This window comes from Aphis gossypii, chromosome 1 (assembly GCF_020184175.1).
Source record: "Aphis gossypii isolate Hap1 chromosome 1, ASM2018417v2, whole genome shotgun sequence".
NCBI classification, from domain to species: domain Eukaryota; kingdom Metazoa; phylum Arthropoda; class Insecta; order Hemiptera; family Aphididae; genus Aphis; species Aphis gossypii.
Genome location: NC_065530.1, coordinates 63169197 through 63194887, shown reverse-complemented (window position 1 = coordinate 63194887; position 25691 = coordinate 63169197). Strand labels below are relative to the sequence as shown.

Below are 25691 nucleotides of genomic sequence, written 5' to 3'. Positions count from 1 at the left end.
GAATTTCGGTTGGGCGGGGGGGGGAGGAGATAGCAATATTCAAAATGGTCAAATAAACGACGCAATTATTATTCGAATTATATTTCGAATACTAAAATGTTTGTCTTTGCACAACATATATGAGCAACGTATAGAGTACGTACGTAGATCTACTGCTGTTCGCGTATTATAATGTAATAAGAATAGCATTTTTTGTTCGTACAAAATAAATATTTCGATATGAAATAATGTTTGTTTTCGAGAGTGCACGATGTGCTTTGGAAATTAAAACCACTGTATTATTTATTTAAAACGTTCGGGTCAAACAAAACATATTTATATTATCGAATCGTCCACGGCGAAATATCTATATTCCGTACCGGACCTCTCGGACGTCCATCGTGTTTATTCTATTCCGGTCTGACCGCGACGATCGCCTCGAATTATAGGTTATATATTATATACGTACGCTAACCCAACCTGTAGCATGATAATATATTAATATATTATAATATATTGTATAATGACATTATTTGGCACTTTTTATCGCGTGATAATTATAATAATCATAATAATATCCTATTTGCGGTCATATCGCATTATTATCATCGTCATGATTATATTTTCACAGCGTCCAGCATCCACACCAGCCGTTTGTTCAGCGGGTACAGGGACACGCTGATGTCGTCGTCCGGACATCCGAGAGTGTCCGTGCTCCGACTTTTGGGGCCCACCACGCAATCGGCGATCGCCGTTGGCACTTTCTGGCTGCTCGCCCTGGCGCTGAACGCGGTCCTGTTCACGCGGGCCGGACGTACGCTGCTCAACTACGACAGTTCGACGACCAGGTCAGTCGTTATACCATAACGTTTGCCAATCGGATATGACAATATCATTATTATTATTGCGCATGATGGACACTCAGAAGAGTTGGCAGCACACTATAATATCATAATATTATTATTGTTATTTTATATAATATGATTATTGTGTGACGCTGCAGCACTCTCCGCTGCAGGTTTTTCTTTATTTTATCCTTCGCCGACACCGTCAGTTTTCTCTCGGAGACGTAGACACACTTAAACTTATACTTACCTGTTTGATATACAGTGCGCGTCACATACTTACCGTGATTTATAACGACCGAAACGATTCCTTTAGAAGCGCTCGTTAAAACATACTCGACCCGCTGTCTCCATAAATGTTTGTACCATTGCGCTCAACTACAGCAGTGTAGGTAATATTATACGTATTACGGTTATATAAACTTCTATATATATATATACAAACGCCGACTGAAAGTTTGAGTCGTGTTATGGATTTCGTTTACTATACATTATGTTTTTCGATTTTATTTCCAGATACCTACGATTATTTTCATCAATATTTTGCCCGTATCGTGTATTATTGAACAGTTGTCAACTTTTAGATTTATCACAAATAAGTTTATACACCGTCTATCGTGCCTCAAAAAGTTACAATAACCACAATTCGTAGTTAAACATTTTGATACGTCGCACTTGGATAAACAGATATCTCTAAAATTCTTAATAATCGTTCGCTTAAATTATGTATTCGCTTGTTTTGATTGATTCGAAATTACAAACGATGAGACTTAAGCATGCAAATTCATGATGAATGATTTTATTCTTCGTTCATCACAAATCTTTAAGATTTGGTGCATGAAAACAATATGACAAGTTTAACGATGTGTAGTTTTGACATAATAATTTCCCACATAAAATTCTAAAACAAAGTTACAAATTATTTTGTGACTCATCGATCAAGTTCGTCATATCATGAAATAATAAACTTACCGAAAAAAACGTCGGATGACGTGATTTATGTGAAACGGCTGTTGAATTATAATATTTTAATATTTCAAACACGAGTAAAAACATAAACTTAAATAAAAAATTACACTAAAAGCGTTTTCGTAAATCACAGCGGAATGTTATTATAAATTATACGAAACTACAGGAAGATGAATAATTGGTGTTTATATCGTGTATTTTGGCAATTAAAATTAATAGCTACAGTATTACATTTACAATTTTTTTCAAAATTACGAAACCGGTTTTAAATAACGTTTGAATAAGATGGCTATGCACTTTTAATTCAATATTTCAAGAAAATAATACCTATATTGTTTATTGATATTTCATAAACGTATACTGTGAGTAAAATAAGCATAGAAAATCCCAAAATAACTAAAACGAACCCTATAATCTATTTTTAAAAACCATATTTTTTACGTATAAGTAAAACACTGAAATTCTTATTCAAGTATGATAAATCGATGAAACGGCGGTGGTGGCATATTTGTATCAATACGTTTGTTATTTTAAGGCTTTACCGATATCGATACAGAAATACAGAATGCTATAAAGTTTCGTAATTCTATGGCAAATTGAATCTTAAGTGAGATTAGCGTCTTTCGGAAATGATTTAGAGCCGCTTAGACAGTGTCGACGTGGTGCAGGACAGCGTGAGCGATGCACTTTGGGATATAATGTATATATATAATGTACGCGTTTCCCGGCAATTTGATTCCATGTACGCACTGACAACGACCATGACGTCGCCACAGCGATGAATTCGATGCCAAAACAAAAACGTCACGCGAGGTTAGACCCCAACTATAACTACTTGTCGTAGTTTTTCGTTAACAATTTTGCGTAAAGCACGAAGGCAAACACTGAAGATGTACATGTCTTGGTGCCGATTCTCTTAAGATTGTAGAACGTGACCGGAACACCAAATCGTAAACTTACGCCAACGGTTTGAATTGTATTATTCGTATCGTGTTCAACAATCCAAATTATTAAAAGTAGGATTAGAAGACATCAGTTTAAAACATTTTAAGACATTTTATTGTGAAAAAAAATGTTTGGATTATTATTAGGTAGGTATTATTATTATTTCAACGGGAACGATCGTACAGAAAAATTGTAGTAAATTATATCATGTAGCATATATTAAAACTATTAACAATATAATATTTAATATTTATCTATTATGAAATATGTAATTAAGTTTTCAGCACGCGTAGCGGTTTTTTTTATGTAATCGTTAATGTGTAAAAAAATTATTTCGAACCTTGAAATAACATGCTGTTCAGTGTTCACTAACGGTTAAAAGTATGTAAACGAAAAATATACAAAACAAACGATTCAAAAACCGTGCAATGTTTAAACTAAATATAATAATACGCTTTGGATTTAATTTATTCGCGGTTTAATTAATTTAAAAGTCAAGGCTATTTTATATCAAAATATTAATACTACCTAACACTGTACGGTAAAATACAATAATAATACATATTATATAATGTATGTATAATGTATATATAGGTATATACAAACGAGTATAACCTTTCAATATATAAAAAAATGTGTTTAATATTAAGTATGTTTGATGGGCGATTTATATGAAAGTAGTGTTCAAAAGTATTGAAGTCATTATTTTTGAAAAAAAACTGTTATAAAATTATTTTTTTTAACCCTACAGAAACGAGTTAAAAAATAAAAATCCTCTTAAATTAATAACGAAATCTCATACACAATTTTATTTAACGCAATAAAATTTACATATTTATTTAATTCAATTATAAATCATTATAAAAGACATTTGATTAATTTATCGACATTAAATATTATTTACATTTGAGGAAAAAAAACAAAGATCCAAATCTATCGAGTTATTACTAGTTTTAATTTTTTAAATATACTGCCGTGTGTCAATAATGTGTCTGCTATATTATTTGTTTGTTTTATGCAGTTGCGTTGTTGTTGAATTTTAATGCGTATTTAAAAATGTTCATCCCTCGTAACACATCATAGGTTTACTGTCATTCACATATATCAATAAAAAATTATTTGTTTATTAGTTGGTAATCGTTTGTGATTTTTTTTCTACCCGTTTTTCTAAATGAACAAATAACTGTAAGGAACGATATATTTTATGCGCATAACATCAGTTCACTATGATGGGCTATCCGCTCAGTTAGTGATAAATGATTAGGTATTGATTAGTGTTTACCGTTCAACCGTCTGTCGAATACACGATGTATTATACATTTTTTTTAAACCACCGACAGTGTGGTTATATAAATTATCCCTCGACCCTATGTACTTGGAATATTTTACGTGAAACTTGGCTCGGAGCCTCGCATCGATAATGTTAAAGCACCTTACACTCAAACTACACCACGCGACCGCAAACACTTCCTATTAAAACTTTACGGAAGGTCGCGCAACTCCGAATAATTTTGTTACCGGACAGGGTTTTTGACTTGTGTTTTATTCTACAAAGTGATTTAAGAATTCGTTAAAGTAACTACAAACCATGGGAAATTACGAGTCGTAAATGGTTCAAAGAAATTAAAATACGTTTTTAATGAAGTATAGGTACCTAATATGTTTTAGTTGTTGAATTTCAGTAGTAGGTACAACTTTTGAGTTGTGAAAAACGAGGTATAGTTGTAAAACCCTTGACGTATTTAATAAAACGATCAATTAATAACTTAAATTAAATAATATACATTATTTTTGTTTCATTTTTTTTTTTTTTTAAATTTTTATCATAAACTTAGATAAAATAAAGAAATCTATGTTAGTTCAAAATTCAATTCAATTTATTTGAAAAAAAAAATGATTCCAATTTTGAAAAAGTGTTCAAATACATTTATTACAATTCAATTCATTTATTATTAATATTTCGTTGAATGTATATTATTGTTTGACCTATGTTTGTAGCATCGATAAATTTTCATTATTAATAATGTAATATGAACTTTTTAATACTTTCATATTTATATAATGTTTTTAAAATGTTTCAGTTTAAGATTCATAATTCATATTGTTAAAAACTTTTAATAACAAAATATATAATTTATTGTATAATATTTAGATTGCAGATAATCTTCATTCTATTCTATATTCTATATAATAATTATATTCCTATAAATCGATGTTAATAAATAAGTTTCATTATATTTCAATTAGTAATAGGTGAAAATATTGTTGTTTTTTTTAATTTAATTTTGTTGGTTTATTTGTTTCAAAAAGCCACTAATTAATAATAGATTGGTTATTGCTTGAATAATAAACACTACCTACATATTTAAAATTCATAGTAATAATAATATAATAATGGAAATTATTTATCTAATCGTTCTAAACTGTGGTCTGTGTTTTATTTAATATTTATAATACAATAAAATAAATACCAATAAGAAGTAATGATATGTATAATATTTTATAGTAGGTAATAATTAAAATCCGTAATGGTGAAAAGTTTCATGATTATAAAAATTATCAATAATCAATAGACACATTAATTTAATATCATATTTTTATATAATTAATATAATATAATATAATATAATATAATACATGAGGAATTGTGTAGTAATTGAGTATAAAAAATATGAAACTATTTTCTCTAGTATAAAAGTTGAACAATACGTCATGCAAATTTAAACTTTAAAGTACTATTTATAAAATGAAATTTGCGAATTATTATGAATTATTAAATTTAATATACACATTTTATGTAAATGTATTTAACTTTTGTCATTTATAAATTGATTTTTTTATACAGCAGGTTAAGTTATGCATTTTTAGTATTTTCCATATTTAGATAAACATGGTGTTTTTAAGATTTGTATAATTTTCTCATTTAATATTTTAAATATCTTAAACAGTAAATTAATAAACAGAATTAAGAAATTATGTGCCACGAAACACGAAAGCACGTAAGAATACACATCTTTTACATATAAAAATATAATATAGTTAAAATCCTTTCTATTTTTTTTTTTTTTTGTTTTTATTATGATTACTGATTAAGTACATTATTGATCTATATGTGTCAAAATCCTTTAATCATTATCGCATTCCATACAATTACTAACGTATATTTATCTTAGCACGACGAACAGACTTTATCAGTTATTTATCAATTATGAGATTCTTTTTAAAAATATAATTTAAAAATACACAACTCCAATAAGTATTATAAAGGTGTAGTATAATAGTTTGGTATAGAAAATAAATACCCACTGTATGTCATGTAATTACGATATTAAACTAATTTAGAAAATAATTTTTTGTATTTAGTAAATGAAATCAAACGCCGTAACACGATGTAGAATAATTTATAAAGAATTTGTTTTTGCTATATACATACTATCTAACCACCAAATATATAATTTCAATTTCAATTTAAGCAGTAAAATAATCAATTTCAATTTCAAATCGACATTATAGCAATAAAATATGACGCGGAAATCAGATGCAATCTATCGGATCATTGTTCAATTTTTTAAAATAAAATCACCATCCATTTCCAGAGCAATTTAATGTCCAAATGGTTCCTTTTTCCAATTCCGAACAAATCACTTTATTGAATGAAAAGCACACTCTTTTCAAATGAAATAAGCATTCGAGTACAATATAAAATTGCATTAAATCACCTAGGAAGAGTATATTTTACGATGACTTTGTTACAATTCGCATAATAAGTTAAAATGGTACAGGAAATACGATAAGATACTACCCTTTACCTAACAAACAAACGTTGATAAAACAAATCGAAAAACTTTTAATGGAAATTTTCTCAGACATAAAAAAGTGATAACTAACTAGAACGTATCTAATAATTACGAAAATAATAGCGAAAATCTTGATAAATCGAATATGTTTATCGGTTAAAAAGTTTTAGTATGCATATTATTTTAAGATAATAAGCGTTGTTTCAACTACATAGTATAACAAAGTTATAAAACAAAATAATATAACATAAAGTTTCAAAAATTTTAATACACTGCAGCACAGCAGAGACAACAACCTTTACGGCACAGATACATATGTGTACGGAACTATAAATCTTAAAGTGCAATCAAACATAATATATCAATAAATGCAACAAAGTATACATAATATTAATATAGATGCACTTTGTAAAAACTTTACAATGGAATTCGTGGTACTCATCATAAATTCAAAGGCAAATGACTTGATCAACAATCTCTAGCTATAGAGATTATTTCAATATTTGAATATTATTACATGTCACTGCAATCATATGTCATGTAATTAATAATAAAATATATGTGTGTGTATGACAGTAAAGTTGGCGTACTAGTGAGAGTTAAATGTACCATGGTCAATACACATTATTTATGAGATTTACAGAATATTGTTCCCCCTCCAAGATGAGATTATATAAAATATATTTGATATTATCTCAGACAACACAAAACTAATTAATCAAACAATGTATTGAAATTTTCTTATTAATTATGTTCTATAGTTAGCAGCTTGTATTATAATCTGACCATTGTATATTAAGATCAATTTTACGGGTTTGAACCAATGAAACTTTTTTTTACAGAATATGTTTTTTTTAATAACTTCGAGTTCTTTTTAGGTACTATGACCTGTGTATAAAACATAGTAGATAGTTACTTCTACTTTTAGTTAAAACCATTTTTATTTAATAATATATGATTTAAATTTATAAATACTATTTAGATATAAACAATTTGTATTAAAATATATTTTTAATTCAAATAAACAATCACCAAAGCTCTTATTTTAAAACAAAAAATATAAACACTAAACAGGTTTTAATAAACTTACTTTAACTATTTTATTATTATACTATAGTATTATTATTATTGGTATAATTAAGAAACAACAAATTATATTTTTTTCGTGACTCATAAATCGAGTCATCTTATACAAATCATCTCAAAAAGTAAATTGATTATTTATTTTTAAATATTCTTATAATCATTTAGTAAGCAAGTACTTCTCTGCTTCTAAAAATAGTTTAAAGAGACCAACGAGTTCAAATTTAAAATATGTTTAGAAAATCTTTGAAATTTATAATAGTTCATTGAACATTTTTTTTAATTTTAATAATTTTACAGAGATAATTTTGTTAGTATAAAGTGCGAAAACACATATTTTCATGTAATTTCAATGAATCAACATTTATTAATTACAGGTAATTATTGTCATTCGTCGCTTTTAATTGCTGAATAATATATTTCAATATAATATAATGTTTAGAAATATACAGGTGCTATAATATTATATAATGTTTATTATTTCAGTTATTATGAACTAGTATTTTTATTAGTTAAAAACATCATTAATAATAATTTAAGTAATGAACTATACCTAATAACAAGCTATCTATTATAATTTTCAAGTAAAAAATATTCTGTATTCTCTATGTTTACTTGTATTTATTTTATAACATGGCTATAAATTTAATGACATATATTAAATATTAATTATATACCAAAACAAAGTTTTTAATTTATAACAAACGATTCATAATGATTAATTGAGAATATAATTTTAAATTTTACAAAATAACTACCTATATATTCTACACTACGATTTAAAAGTTCTTAATATTCAAAACTTTAAAAATTCTTAACAAAATATCTCAAAATGCTTTAAAATAACAAAGAAAAATTAATATCGTACTTCAGTAATTATATATGAATAATACCACTAAAATAGATTTTAAATCACAGTTATCCTCAAATTCCAATAAGTTAATTAAAATTTATGTGTTACTTATATAGGTAACTACTAATTTTGAGCAATACCACGATTATAATAAAAATCAAAATGTAAAAACTATACGTCATATCAAAATATATATTTGATGTACAACTTGGAAAATAGTTTCATAATGTTAGAAATTGAAAAAAAATAAGTATCAATAATAAATCAATATAATAGTCATATTTTAAAATTTAACTAATATTGTAGAAAAATTAAAAGTGCGTGTCAAAAAAAAAAATTTTTTATACAGTTTTATCTTGCATCTTAATTGCATTATGGTAAATTTAAAGTTTAAAAACAATTTTATTGTTGTTATTAAATAAAAATGTAAATATCTACCTTTATGGTTATTAAAATATATGTATACATTTTTTTAATAGTATGAACGCTATAATCGAGAATAACAAACTAAATATTTAATACATAGATAAATAAAATAAATTATAATATATTTATTTATCACTTAAATATGTATGTTATATTATAAAACCAAATTATTATTTATAGTTTAGACGATTTATTCAAAAATAATAACTTCGGTGATCAATTATTTAACATTTTATTTTTATTCCCGTATTATGGTTTTATACGTCGTTTAAAATTACATATAGTTATTTAAATTAATTTTTCAAGAACTTTTTATAATTCATTATTTTCTGCTTTCATTAAAATTAAAATTATTTTTAATATTATTTATAAATGCAATGAAACGGTAAAAAAAACATTCGAATGTAAATTTAGTTACAATTGTAATATTTCTACACTTTTACAATAAAAAAGATATCTTTTATTACTCCAACGTGCAAAACACCAAATATTATCAAAATTTAACGATGCAAACTGTCTCTGAATTTGAATTGTTCATTAAAAATAACCATTATGAGGCATTTATTTCTCCTGAGGACTTATGGCTAAGAGAATAAAACATTAAAAATTTAAGAAAAATATAAACCAAGTAACATTCAAGAGATGAAATATATTTGGTATTGTATTTTAAGACCAAACACGAAACTTCGTAAATGTGGCAGTAGAGTTTGGCTAAATAAAGTTTTTTGTGCGGAAAGGAAGTCAATTTCATGATTATATATATATATGACTGATACACGAGTAATGAGTATAGTGGCGTTGATTTATGTATTATTTTTACACGGTAAAACTTGAGTTCGTGTGCACTTAAATTATGTCAATTTATATGTTTTTACCTACTCAAACGATGTTTTTATATAGGTATGTAACCCATAACAGTTTTTCATGCATAGGTACAAAAAACATAATTTAGAATTACACGGGTATGTTATCTTTAATCGGGTTCGTTGAAAAAACCACTTTGATATAGTCTACAGTTCTTAAATGTGTTTGTAATTATCGCGTGTTAAAAATTGGGTGCAAAGAAAAAATGTTATGAAATATAAAAACGTGTTGGTAGAGGTAAAATAAAACACTTTGCATGCAGGCACCAATACGACCAATGATTGGAAGCATTAAAAAATGCTGTAATCACAATTTAAAGGATTTTAAACGAATTATTTTTCGATTTATTAGACGTGTTTTTATTTTTTTTATTTCTATGCGAAAGTCCGCAGTAGATTTGGCATGGTATTATATGTTTGAGCGTTTCTTGGTGTTCTGAATTCAGTATAACCTCTTCTCATCGATGAATTTTCCCAGAATATAACTGTTTGATTGACCCATATTTGGTAAGGGAAATTAAACGATTACGCATCTGCGCTATTAACAAATCACCAAATGAATTCTAAAAAATAATTATTTACGATTAACAAATTATTCAATGACGTAAGGAAAAATTCAAATCTATTTTCAGAATCTATATTGCAGCGTTCCTCAAACTTTGGGTTACGATCCACTGGCAAGTCACAAGTCCATTTTTAGTGAGTCAGGAAATATTTTTTAAGCTATATATAGATTCTATGATATGTTTATGATATATTAAACTGTGCAATGTGTTGTTATGAACCACAGCAAGAAACAAGCATACACTAATTCACATACTACTCATTATTCCAAACACATTTAAAAAAAAACTATAATAATTATAAACCTATAAAGTATAATTGTATAAATAAGTATTATAAAAGTAATAACTTTGAATTTTTAAAGCTACTTATTTATTGGCTCTGTAAAAGTACACTCATGTGGGTGACGATGGATTTTTAAAGAAAAAATTGAATTGTGGCCCTAAAAAGATTGAGACCCACAATGCTGTATCTTATTGTTATTTCTATACAAGCTGTGATAAAATGCAATAATTTACCATAATATTTAATATTTATTGTAGAAAATTGCTTATTCAAGTTCCTCACACCCTAGGTATGACGTAAAACTTCGCGCCCACTTGTACAACGCTCACATTTGTATTATAATATTATTGTAGCACTATTGAACTCGTTAAAAAAAAGGTCCGTTAACATAACACAAAACGGTTCTTTCTCCCGTCCATATATCTCTGACGTAGGGTCACTTTTTTGGCGGCGTCCGTATGACGTGCATGCGATAAAAGTCGCATTTAGCCCACGGGCTAGGCGAAATTTGTTAAATCCCTGCGGTATATACACACAGTCACTGAATGCACGTTATACGCATGGGGCTAAGTTTTTATTTGTATATATATAATTTTTTGCAAACCGTGTATTTTCTTGTGAGCTCTCGCCCTCGGTTTTCGGTATTCTAATCACGATCCCAAACCCAAACCGACTTTACATCTCTCGTCGTCCAAAAACGAGCGGCGTTGGGCAACCGCCGAGGCACGGATTTTGAGTAGAGTTAATCTTCCCCGTTGTCCTTGTCTATTCAGAGTAATCGTCTGCATCGCGAGAGAGCTTTTAATTTCTCTGTTGGATACGCTTGCGTTTTTCTCCGGACGGACTACACTCGACTGATAACCCCGCGCCCCATCCACACCGATCAAACAGCCATCCGGGCCGTCTTTAATCGCGCGCGATAAATTCAATGGCACCATCTCCGACTTTTCTCACTTTCCCCCCTCGATTTTACAATTCGTGCTACCACACCCACGCAACCGCCGGATGACTAACGATCGGAGAGAGTCCCTTCACGGCCATTTACCAATTGCCGTATTTCACGTATGCCGGACTCGCATGTGCCATTGTCGAACATTTCGCATCCGGTCGTCGTCCAACTCATTATAATAAATTACACATAGAAATCACCGAGAGAAAAAAAATGGTATTTCTATTCATAAATCGGTGTATTTTCACCTTAGAGCAATTATTATATGTCAGGACGGTGTTTTTAAAATAAGTGTCAAAACGTCATCATAACCATATAATAATATGTACAGTTGTATGTCTCGTGATTATTATATACAACATATCTACACGCGTTGTGAATAATTTGATAAGAGTTTAACTCGCATACTTTAGAGAACATTGCGTATATTTTTCAAGTTGGCTTGTTATGTAGTTTCAAAAAGCAATAACTTAAAGTCTTAAACACTAAAACTATTCAACATTGCTTTGGTTTTGTTGAAGTAGTAGGTATTTTAAGTAAAATATTTTCTAGAAATCTGTTCTTACTTCTTGTTATACTTTTTATTTTTATTTTTTAACTTTTGTTGCACAAAAATATGTGATGATGAAACACACAATGATTCGTTTAATAAAAAGAGATTGTGATATAATTTTATTGTATCTAAAACATAGTGTATCTATATACATATTAACATTTTATAATATAAACAGTTTTATTACAAAATGAAATTGTTATATTATAATATTAAATATTAAAATAAAAACTTGGGTAAAATAATTTACATTAAATGTAATTTAAAGTAGATTCTAGACAAGTTATTTACTATATCACTACATACATTTAATATAAATAATAATACTTTACCTTATAACTGTAATATAAAATTTTAAATCATCATTATGAGATTACAAGTGAGATACTTTTTGTACACTGTTTAAACTAACCTACACGTTCAAATGTATTACATACCTATTAACGAAAATAATATTTTAGCAGGCTTTTTATGAAATTATAAACTCCATAAAGTTGTTTGCTAATATAAACTTATTAACCTACTTGGCAAATATATAAGTTAGCTGCAGATGTTTACAAATTTAATATTAAATTAATTTTGTACAGGTCTACTTTTATTTTAATGTGAAAATTCTGCAATTTTATTTTATGTGTGTAGCATAATTATTAAATACGAACACAATATAAAATAGTTACCTACTAAAAAGTGTGTGCGTTTTTACAACTCGGCGTTATGGTCATAATCAAATATTCAAATCACTATCTTTTTATATGTTAAAATAAAATAAAATAAAATAAAATAATTGTTAGACACAATAATAGTTTTATTTAGATGTTACGAGGATATTACGAGATATTAAAAAAAAAAAAACCATTTTTATTATTTATATTACAATCATATTATTATACATTTTCATAAAACATAATATACGTTAATTGGTTTCGCAATAAGGTATAGTAATAATATATTCTTCTTAAACTTTTATGTATTATGGATTATAATAATATATATAACAAATTTCCAACTAAAGCCTGAAATAGTATTATGCTTTTGTTTAAATATTATCTAAATTTCAACGAAATAAAATATAATATACAAATATATACAATATACATGTACTGATTGATATATACTAATTACAAACTTTATTTTATTATACATAGTTATATACTGTAGTTATTAAAAATTAATTTCCCAATTATTGTGATAAAAGCATTGTATTTCGAAAATGTAATTAATTTCAAAACGTTATCAAGAGGTACAATTTAAAAAAAAAAACTATTTTTATGTAACTAACATATTAATATTAAAATAAGGGCATAACAACAAAATAATGTATAAAAAACTGAACAATTAAATAATGTTTTTATATATTGTAATGTGATTTATTATTAGTTTATTATTTATTTTTGTGGATACGCCTTTACATAAAATTTTTTCATTAACACATTTCTGTATTTCAGTAATCATGATTTATAAGAATAATCAATATTATGTACTGATAATTGTTTTTTACTAAACCGTAAGTGTTTGGTGGTATTAGTATTTATTTGATATTTCTATGCAGTAAATAATTCTTTATTCTATATTTTTTTTTTGAAACAAACGTTAAAACATTTCCAATTTCATATTATGAAACCCGGGCTCAAGGTACTAGGGTTTTATTCTTATGAATTGAAAAAGCAATCATTGCATAATATTCACATTTGAAAATGATTAAAAGTAGAGCTAGTATTTAAAATCACGCTATTGAGATTTTATCGATATTTTAATATTTTTTGAGTTATGTCCCAAAACATAATAAAAACCATTGAAATAGAAAAACGTTTAAGATTTTCAATGTTAAAATTAGACTTCATTTTGGGTTCCTAATTGTTTTTATCAATTGTATATGTACTTACATTTAATTATCATCATATTGTTTACATTAATAATATATCTTTATTAGCAAAGGCATTGTGTAAAACATTGTTGTTATAAACATATAGGATTATACTAAACACGTATTATGCATAGCCCAAGGATCTGTGTATAAAAATGTATGCTCTGAACAATTCAGAAAGTGAATTAAATTATTTTAGTACACTATTTTATCCATAAATGGTGTTTTTAATTTTAAAACTTTGATTCGAGCAGAAAATAAACATTTTAATCCCGTAGGTCTAACAATCCGTCATAATGAAAATTAGGTATAATATTCTATCGTTTCTACATAATATAGTCTATATACGTATGGTCATATTAGTAATTATTACCAAATTTAATTTTCCTATTTTGTAAAATACGCACAATTACGAACTCGATAATAACAATACTAAAATTCAATTGTGTATTTACAATAGCCTTTCCCACACTAAGAGTGTTTTCTTATGAAGTATATTTTCATGGTTATGTTACTATTACACTAAGTAAGTAACAGCTGAATAATACATACAATACGAATACATGTAGGTAGTTAAGCTTAGGTTAAGCTTTAAGCTGTACGATTGGCTATAAATTAAATAACTTGTTTTTTCTATCTTACTATATTATTTTGTCGTAATAATCGTTTCAATAAAATTATAAAATATTAATTTTTGTATTAAATTATTATATCAAATTATATAAATAGTATCACTCTTAAAAAAACAACCTATAACATATTAAATATAATTCTTTGTGTAGTTCAACCTCAATGACCACTTGATACATCATTTAATCACATTACAATTTAATGGATGTGAAAAACTATTCGTTGAAATACTTACAATACCACGATAATAAAGACATTACAGAAATACCCTTTTTTTGTATTAAATCTAATGTTTATACACTTGATATTATATTTAGGTACCTATAAGCTGCGTAGATAAATATAAAAATGAAAAAAAAAAACAATTCGCATTGCCTTGTCAAAAATAAAACTTTTTTAAAAATATTAATTACATTATCTTCTTTATGCATTTTTCAATGTAAATATTTAATTTTATTAATATTTAAACTTATTAATTATTTATTATTTATTGAAACATATAGTAGAATCAAATAGCATTAACATGCTAATATATTTTAAAGACGGTATGACGTAACTAGTTTGTTAATGTTTTGTACAAATATATATAACCCTAGTAAGTTGTTCTTACTTAATTTAATTTAAAATGTATACATTTTTAATAGTCATGTTATATTCAATATTTTAAGTGTAAAATAGAAAAGTCTATTAACATTTATATAAACTTAAGCAAAAGAAAAAAATGATCCATCATAGCTAGTTTACGTATTTATAAAACATATTATAATATGATGAGTACATAATATTGTAATCTAAATATTGAAAATAGATTTACATTATAAATTAGAATTTTTAAGACGGGAGAATATTAATTTAACACAATGCATTATAGTATATTACTTTTTAATTTGATTATTAATATTTTTATAATTTTTCAAACGATATTATTAATTCAATAAAATCGTATTAGACGTAATATGTATTATAATATAATACCTAAGCTATACATATTAATATGTATTTCAAATATATAGAAATAACTATTTTAATACTATTTTTAAGAAATTAATCAATATTAATCACTAATTTATATTAATAATTTGTACCTATATAATAAATTGAGTACTAAAATAAAATTGCAGAATATATGTATTACTCTTTAAATAATACAATTTAAAATATTAATCTTAATGACTTGAACCAAGGTAATTAAAAAATTATAAATAATAGTTAAAAAAAAAAGACAAAACTACACTTCATGAAAGTTATAATCATAAATTGTACAAAACTTTGAAAACATTAAAAACTTCCTAAAAATGTCTAAAAAATTTTTAGAAATTATCTTTTATATTATCAACTTAGTTCTAGAAAATGATTTATTTAAAAAAAAAAGTAATAACATAATACATTGCAAGTTATTTAAATCGTAAACTACAAAAAGATTCGATTGAATACTCTATTCGTACCAAATATAAACATTTACAATTGTAAACAAAATTCAAATACAATAAAACAATATACTTAATAATTATTATACTCAAATAATATTGCAATAAAACAATACATTTAGTATAATTTTTAAAAAGAAAATAATATTCGAATAAAATATAATAATAATAGTTTAAATAAGTGTAAAAGCAATACCATAAATTATAGTGTATTTATTTAAATAAACTTAATAATAAAATAATTTAAACTGAAAAATAATCGTTACATGGTTTTTAAATCAGCAAAGTTTTATTTTTGTTCTTTAAAAAAATAAGTTACTCGTTTATTATCGTTAAAATGTTCTTAAGATAGTTTATAGCTTTAAATCATTATTTGTAATATGCATGCAAATGTCATAAACTTTTAATCTAGAATTATGTTCAATACGGTGGTTGTAGAATAACTTATAGCTAAGAAAGTCTTGGAATGAATATTCCAAGACTTTCTTAGCTTAATATTTTAAAATAACAACAAATGTTAGGGTACAAAGGTATAATGTAGGTAACTATAGGTATAAATTATTAGTTACAAAAACCGTGTAGCTTAATTTTTACGTTTTAATCTCAGTCACTGTACCGACTAGAAGCTTGATAAATTATTTATTTATTATTAATTATAATTAATTTCGTGTGTTTATTTTCATATTAAATTTCCTACAATTTTTTTATCTGATTTTGTTAAAACATGAAGCTACCTAACATATTTGTATAATAGATCCAAAGAACACGTTCACTAAAATATTCAAGTTTTAAACTGTACCACAAATTGGTCATCCACTGACTTTTTTAATTTATTTTAATAATATTGGTATTCAAAAGTGGAATTTTATTTATGCATTCACGCCACACTGAATGATATCAAAGTACAAACGTGAATTGGTTACCGCGGTTTTTTTTTTTAATAACGAGATAGAAATTTATTTTTTTAGTATTGATTGCGCACGTTTCAAAGTATACTAATGAAAAAAAAGTAAATAGGTAGCTATTCAATTTCTATCGCTTTGCACCGAAGTCGTCTCTAATTTTTAATAATTACATCTTATACTTGCATCTTTTTTACATTTGTTTTTAAATGTAATAAAATAACTTTATTCAAAGTGTCAAAGATGGGATATTTTGAATTATGAGCGGAACGACGAAAATTGATAATACAATGAGGGGTATTTTTTTATTTTGTTTATCATCACTTTTTGTGACAAAATAAAACGCTTTGGTTTTCAACTTAAATGGTGGTATTTAATTGGAAGTAGTTAGTTTTGTGGAAGGGAGATGAAAGTAAAAAATTCCCAGTAATTTTCTAACTTGATTCTTTTGTAGTCATAAGATATTATAATAGCTGTTTAAAAATAAAATTCTTTTTTTATAAATATTGAATTGCATTTAACTTTCTTAAAATTATTAATTAATTAAAATTATATAAATAATATACTGGTCAAATAACGATTAATAAATGATAGTTTTTTTTCAATAGTTTATGTTTCCCAACACAAACATACTGAAACACGAATCAAAAGACAGTATGGTACCAAAATAGTTAGAAATTATATATGATTTTCATGGCCATAATTTTATTTAGATACTAAAGAGAAATTGTTCATAAATAACGAAAATAGCAACAAATAAACAACATTGTATAATTTGTAAGATTAATAATGTGATTTATATAATATAAATTGTCATTAATTTTATGTATTTACATTTACCATTCAAAACATAAAAAAATAAAATTTACCCACTATGGTTTGCGAAATAGTCGAAACGGTTCAAAAATAAATTAATGGTGTGGACAACTGTATAAATAAAATACATAATATTATATGGTTCAAATTAAATGACTTATTGGAATAATAATTCCATAACAAAATTAACACTATAATATTTATCGAAATATTTTGAAATCCGATCAATCAACACGATTCAATAACTTTTTCACAATTTTTCTTGGACTCTGGTAATTATAAAACCTAACCAAGGATGGCCATGAATAAATACATATTTAAACGAAAACAGCTAAATAATAATAATTGAATTCGATGAGATGCACGGACACAGCGTGTATCTGATTTCTATTAAGTTTTTAACTATTTGCCAAGTTTAATATTTAGATTACTGAATATAATATGGTTTTGATAAAGCATTATTTAAATATAATAGAAAAACGCTTTATTTTTCTGTTATAATGTAGTCACCCTTCTGATATAATATGTAAAATCCACGAATTGCTAAATTGTTAAAATAGTTTAACCTTAATAATTTCAACGAATATAATATTATGTATAATTATTATACTCGACTGACTTTAAGTTATCAGCTAACCAATATTCATATTAGCTTGTCTACTTATTTACTATCTCACATGACATAGGTAATAACACTGAGTACCTATCCTATCGACCGAAATTCAAACGTATTGTTTATATAAAGTGCTTTTGTATTAATTGATCTTTCGTTGTAGAGTTATTATTTATTTAATATTAATATCACATGATACATATAAAAGCACTTCGTCTACTTATATTAAAATTTACGGCGATCGGTCTTTACATCAATTAATTTCTATACGAAGATGACGTTAAAACGTAATGATAAAATAGGTTAAATTAGTCAAAGATTTTTTTATTTTGTCAGATTATCTTCATAATCTAGTCAGTGATTTTAATTAATTTTAAAGAAACATAAATGAATTAGCTTCTTTCCCGTCATTTTTTAATCATTCGTTTTTATTAACGTATTAAATCAAGAGCATTTTCATAATAAGTAGGTAGGTACTAATATAATATTAAATAATTAATGTATTGTCAATATTAAGTTCAACGATTACATAAGAAGAAAATCGTTGAAATCCTTCGTGAACTTAATCGAATACGAGATATTATGATGTAATAAAATCTATCTAATCTAATTATACAGGTTGGCCATTGTATTATACTTTAAAATTTACAAATATAAAAACACTGTAATCCACCCTATGTAATATGGACATAGTATACCTATTATTCACATAAACAAGCCATTGGATATTGTGAGTACAAATATTAAAAAAAAACTCCCTCTCACGTTTGCATTAGTAAATGTGTCATACGCACATTTGACATGTCAACTAAGAGTTATTTCAAAAAATATTGCTCTAAACATAGGTATACTTATAACTTATATTACGCGCATTGTGCAATAAAATAAAACATATATTCGTGTAAGGCATGTTAAAAAAAGAGTAAACAGCTACCATCAATCGCTTGGGAATCAAAGACGGGAAGCCGTTCAGTATGTACTTATCTATGTGCTATTTTTCTCGTCCGACAGATGTGAAATAATATGTAGTATCAAGAATATGGCGTAAACGAAACATAAATTTTGTATTAAAAAAAAAAAAAATGCAAATTGTTTTGTTTATAATGAGACAATGAATTATAATACTTCTGCAGTGTAGGTTCACGATCGATGCAAATAATCACGGTTCTCAATTTTACGTAACTAATATTTTAATAATATAATTAAGCGACTTTCGCTTTTTCGTCACAAAAATTCAAGGATATTAGGCCCATGTGATGACATATTAATGTTACATTGTAACTTAAATGAAATATTTTGAAAACGTCTTCACCCGACGGTGGAAAATATAACATAACGATAAACCCCGTCAGACTTTAGTCGACTTATAAATATTATATTATTATAATGGTTCATCGTGGTACGTTGCACGTATCTATATTCGCGGATTAACAACACACAATAACCGTCAACAGAATATTATAACAATAATGACTTCAACCATAGAAGTTGAGTTGCAGGCGTGTGACGTTATATTATCTCATCAGCATCACAAAATAATTTGGCCGACGGGACTACCATAAGTAAGAAAATACGATTATTTCTTGGTTACACTGCACCACCAGAATTACTCACAAAATATATCAATACCCATAGTCGTAAATCGCTTAATTATGGTAGGTACAAAATAAATATTGTGTCAATATTTGCACAACATATTAAGAACTAAATTAACTTTTTAAACACTCACCTCAGAAAAATGACTTCCTCATATCTTATCGACGCATACTGCAATATTTCCATAAAACCTGGCCAAAGTTAAAGTTTTAGAATTGCATTTCATGCTATTACAACATTGTAAATAATATTATCTAAAACCAATACTTACATTTATTTGATGTCGAAACTGTCACTATTTGTTTTCACTTGAAAGTATGATGCATTATCGATAAAACGGTAAACAAGAATGTTTTGTTAATAAGTGATTTCATACAATTAAAATTTAATTTACTTTATAAAGTAGTGAACAAAAATTAATTATTCTACAATCAACATTAAAAAAAAAAACGTTAGATAGTAGGCACCAAAACCGATTAAACAAAATAACTATAAAAAAAATAAATTGACTTTGCTGTAGGTAGATACTATAGTTATAATTTATTTGAAATTTAATTTTACTGATCCATTAAAACTTATAAATTAAGTATATTCATTAAAAAATAAAGTGACAGTCTAAATTAGATGGCGAACCTTTCTATGCCCGCATGTCAAATAAAAAATTTTATTCGATTTTATTTTCTCTGTGTATCAACTAATTTGATGACCTTTTTTAAATTTAAAAAGTGTAAACAAAATTTAACATTAATTGACGAATTTTGACAATAAAAAAGTGCGCGTGCATCACAGATTCACCATCTCTGGTCTGTATAAATTCCTCCGATATTTTTATCGAATCTTGAATAAATAAGTATCAAAATGCTTTACAAGTAATATATCATATTACACGTATAAATGTATAATACATATTAGTAAATACATAATGAATATTAATGAATAATATGTTAGATTGATTATTAATAGGTGTTTGATTAACATTTTATGTAGCTTAAAACTCTGAACTTGTAATTGTTTTGACATAAATGAAACATGATAGAATCGATGCAATATATAATTGTATCAATAGTAGCCATAAGAATCAATATAATTTACCTTTTTTGAAAACAGGATATTTCGTTGGAATAAATAAATCGCCAAAAAAAAATCGGTTGTGCATGTGTTATAAATACGGATTAATAATGCGCAAATACGTCTAAAATGTTCGACAAAGGATATTTTTATTCTTTGGCATTAGTATATTAGAAAGGAAGGAAAGAAGGGAGTGTTATGGTGTCCCATCTAGTCGACAATAGGTATTTGATTTAAAAATTATTCAATTTGAATTTAATAAATTAAATTATTTTATTATAAATATAGTTACCTATACTAGCATTGATTGTACATTCTAACGAAATTACTCTGTGTACAAACAAAAAATGCACATCGTGTTTGATCAAAAAAATTGAATACCTATCAAGTTGAAAGATGTCATTAATTAACAAATAGTATAATTAATTCTCGTGGATAGTTTGATATTCTTGGCCATTTTCAAGCTTTTCTGGAAATGTATTTAAATTACGTCTGAAAATTGACCTACTCTAATCATATTACATAAGGGACAAGAATGCATGTTGGCCATTTTAAGGGTTCTTTTGCGTCAATCGCGATGTGTGATCACTTTAAAAGAAGCCGATGATTTTTTTTTTATTATTACAAAGGCGAACATTCTCGAATACAATGATGGGCAATGTAGGATCGACAAAATAATGAATTTTAAACTCATAAACATTAAATACAATCGTTTTAAAATGTATGGTGCATTACAGTTGATAGTATTTAATACCTATTTGAATTACTCGATTGACTTGACTAAGACTAAGAATTTCGTAAGGGCGGATGAAGAATAGTATTTTTTATCTTTCTAGTCGGAGCTTATAGCATTCAGAGTAGATGTTTCCAGATTGAGAGCCGCAGGTGTTAGGTACCTCCCTTGTCATCAGATGACCGTGGATTATAGACGTGTTTCGAGTTTCTGGTCGGTTTACAGTAGTCTAAACCGGTGAATTATTGTGGTATGATAAAAAGTTCACGTCATAATAATTGTATTTGTTTTATAAGCATTCGACCGGAAGGATAATCTACGTATGCGTGTTTGCCTACCTCTTGGACGGCCGTTGGGACGCGAAAAAACGCCTTGATGACGGTCCGTTCGCGCCTACGATTCCCCATCCACGACGACTGTTCCGCTGCAGAACAGCGGCCTCATAATCGTTGGGGCCAACGACTGTCGTGCTGGTCTGTAGGCAGATATGTGATAATATAAGAATGAGTGAAATCTCAGTACACAACACGACACGACTGTCCGTTCGCATTACAAATAACGTTTTGTGTCTGAAACAACGAAACATAATTTCACGAGACACGTGACCCGTCGGATTTTAAAATTATAATTTCTATCTATTTCCAAATAAGATTATATTATTATACTATATTGTCATGATTTCTATGAACTCACTATATATTAATTTTTTATGAGCGACACAGGTGTAAGTATACGTGTATTAAATCAAACTATATTCCCATTTAATACCTACTTGACTACACATGCCTTACACATCATAATTATTTCAAGTATACGTATAATATTATTATGATATTATACTGAAGTGTGAGTATTCTGTATTTCTGTATAATAATATATCATTATCACGTATTATTAATATTAAATCGATATTAAAAGTTTATTTTATTTTATAGTATTAAAGAAAATAATCGATAGAAAGACAAATGTACGTGTAAAAATGCAAGTATGAAACTAATTAAAAAATAATTTTACCAACATTTGATTAAAATATTAATAATATTTCACAATTTTATATTTTATAAAATTTATTAATAATTATGAACCGTTAAGATAAAAATTTATCTCGTATTATATTCTATCGATTTACTGAACGTCGTGATATTATCACTCATTTAAGTGGAAGATATTAAATGGGTCAACGACCGGTAAAATAATTTGTCACCCGACCGGTATACGAGTACGCACACGCACTAACATACATTATTATAGTTTAAATTCGTATTTATGATCAGTATTCAAAAAAAAAAAAAATATATATATATATATATATACATATTTAAGCACTCGAGTTCATTCGGCCGACCTTTATTTATTAATAGAACAAATACTTGAAAAATAGTCTTACAACATTTGTATTAAAGGGAGAGAAGTGTAGTCATGGTTAAGAAACTAAATTTATAAGCAAAAAATAAAAGATCATTTTCTGTCATAGTTTTTACATTATTTTGTTAAAAAAAATAAACTAACCTAAACTCAAAAATATAATAATAACTGATTTTCAAACATTAATGACTTTTTTATGTTAATGATAAAAAACATATAAAACCTACGACACAGCAAATATTTTTTTATATATCGTATATTCATTTGGTTTTTTAACTATGGTACATTACTGAAGCTTGAATAGTGGTTCTTTTTCAAGCTAAATGGTTGTTTAGAAACTTATAGGTTGGTGGCGTTCTCTTGCGTATCGTTAAAAAATAAATGTATTTTCAAAATAAAATTATTTACACATATTTGTAATTATAAATAACGAGATAAATGATACATTGTTAATATAAAATAAACAGTGGAGGTTTAAATAGGTACTTAAAAAAAAAAAATGACGTTCTTTATTTTTATTTTGTTATTTGATAATAGAATAGCATCATGTAATTTTATATGCATTTTAAAATTTTGATTTTGTTAAAATATTTATTAAAATATCTCTCTGATCTATGCATCGATTTTTTCTGATTTATCCACAGTTCAGGAACTATAAACGTTTGGTTTGTGTAGATGTGTTTTTTATACACATAAATAGGTAAATAGATATACATATTTTTATGTAGTAATATTTCAGTCACATAAACACTTAAACGGAAATTCAAGTTTTTTTCTGACGTTAAAATTGTTCAATAACACTACATGTATAATATTATGAAAGTGCTAAAGGCTGAAACTTAGTCAATCGGCAATCGCTGATATTAATATCAGAAATATCTAGAACAATCTTTGTTTATTTTTATATTTTATATCGATTTATATACGTATACGTCTAATATATTTAATCATCTTTTTGAACAACGTTTGATATTATATCCATAAAATCGCAAATGTTTCCGTTTCAAATTATTCACGCTTTATTTTATAATGTCATTATATTATTTCAAAGTGTTTTTCTTTAAAACGATTTGTAACCGAATCCATCGACTACATGTCACAAAAAGAGCATTAAACGTAATTTTACCGTTTTCTAGAATTTAATATTTCCGCTGTTTTACATTAATCGCCTCACTCATTTAATACGGCGCGTAATACCACTGATTATACGTCTCAGGATAAAACCTCCTGAAAGTACCTACCAGACGACTACTATATTATAGTTAAAAATTGTAAATAACTTAATAACACGCAGAAAAGGATTAGGTATATAGAGTCGAAATGAGAGATGAGGATATAGAAATATTATTATATTATTATGGTAATTCCAAATACCAAAAACAGTAAATATTTACAAATCGTTTGCGAACAATAAAAATCGCTCACGACAACACCACGCCTTCGTGCAATATTTTGCAAATTTAAATTTAGTAAATACGAAATATTTTTTTTTTTTTCAATAATATAGGTAATTTATCGATATTATGTTTGGGCATAGGTACCGCCGTTTAACCAGCTTGACCTGTAGTGTGAGTGACACAACAGTAATAATAATATTATATTATCTTATGATTTACTCGTCTGCATTTTGTGAAACGCGCGTTTGCGCAAAACCGCAATCACGATCGCATTAACGATACGTCGATGTTAATTTTTCAGCTCTACGTTGTTTTGGATGGCCATCGTTCATCTGACGTTGACGTCCCTCGTACTGTTAGCGGTGGGCGCGATCGCCTGGCTGGACTGCCATCACGACCCAGACTGACAAGAGCTGTACACGGGACATCGTCCCGCCGAGCCACCGTTGTTGTCGTCCCGGCCGACGACCAGCAGCTCCGTGACCATCAGCATGACGACGTTCACGCCCGACCCGCAGTCGTCGTCCGTCGGCCATCGGCTCACGCCCGGGCCCAGCCTGTTGGTCAGATCCTGTTAGCACGATCCGGAAATTGTGTTTTCCGGATGCGGCGATGACGATTATTGTGTAAAAAAATAATAAAATAATTATAGTGATAATAAAATTATTATGTGCGTGTCGACCGGGGCCGGTGATCGCGGAACGACCGTTGTCGTTTTTTTTTTTTGTTCTTTCTTATTTTTAACATTTTTTCCGTTACCGTTTTATTGTTTCAACAATGCGCGCGCCGTCGTGATTGTACGACCGTCGTCGAGCGAAACGATCGGATGTACCCAAACGTTGTGGATACGAATTTTCCCCGCGTATTATTAAATTAGTTAAAATTAAAAAAAAAAAAAATGTTAGAAAAAAGTCTGAATTAGATTAAAAACGAGAAGACACTCATGACTGCAAACGGTTTTCCGAGTTACTCGCGTGTACAGTAATTATTTTTTAAGCGTTACATTGATTTATATCGAAAATTGTGTCGAAATACATCATTTCCGTGTTCACTTTTTTTATATATTAACAGTTAAGAGTAAGATAATGTGTTATTTTTAGAAGAGCTATTTTTACTGTATGAAAATTATTTCAAAATACGAAAGTGAGTGTTAGAAATTGTTCAGTAAT

At 27.0% G+C, this 25691-nt stretch overlaps 1 protein-coding gene across 1 annotated transcript in view; it reads left to right on the top strand.

Moving 5' to 3' along the window:
* Nucleotides 1-25349, top strand: part of LOC114132032 (uncharacterized) — a 133667-nt gene extending 108318 nt beyond the window's left edge. The window contains exons 4-5 of the mRNA XM_050207855.1: nucleotides 611-827; nucleotides 24824-25349. Of these exons, the coding sequence (XP_050063812.1) occupies nucleotides 611-827; nucleotides 24824-24929 (323 nt within the window). The 3' untranslated portion in view covers nucleotides 24930-25349. The remainder of the gene's footprint in view (nucleotides 1-610; nucleotides 828-24823) is intronic.
* Nucleotides 25350-25691: the final 342 nt, after the last annotated feature.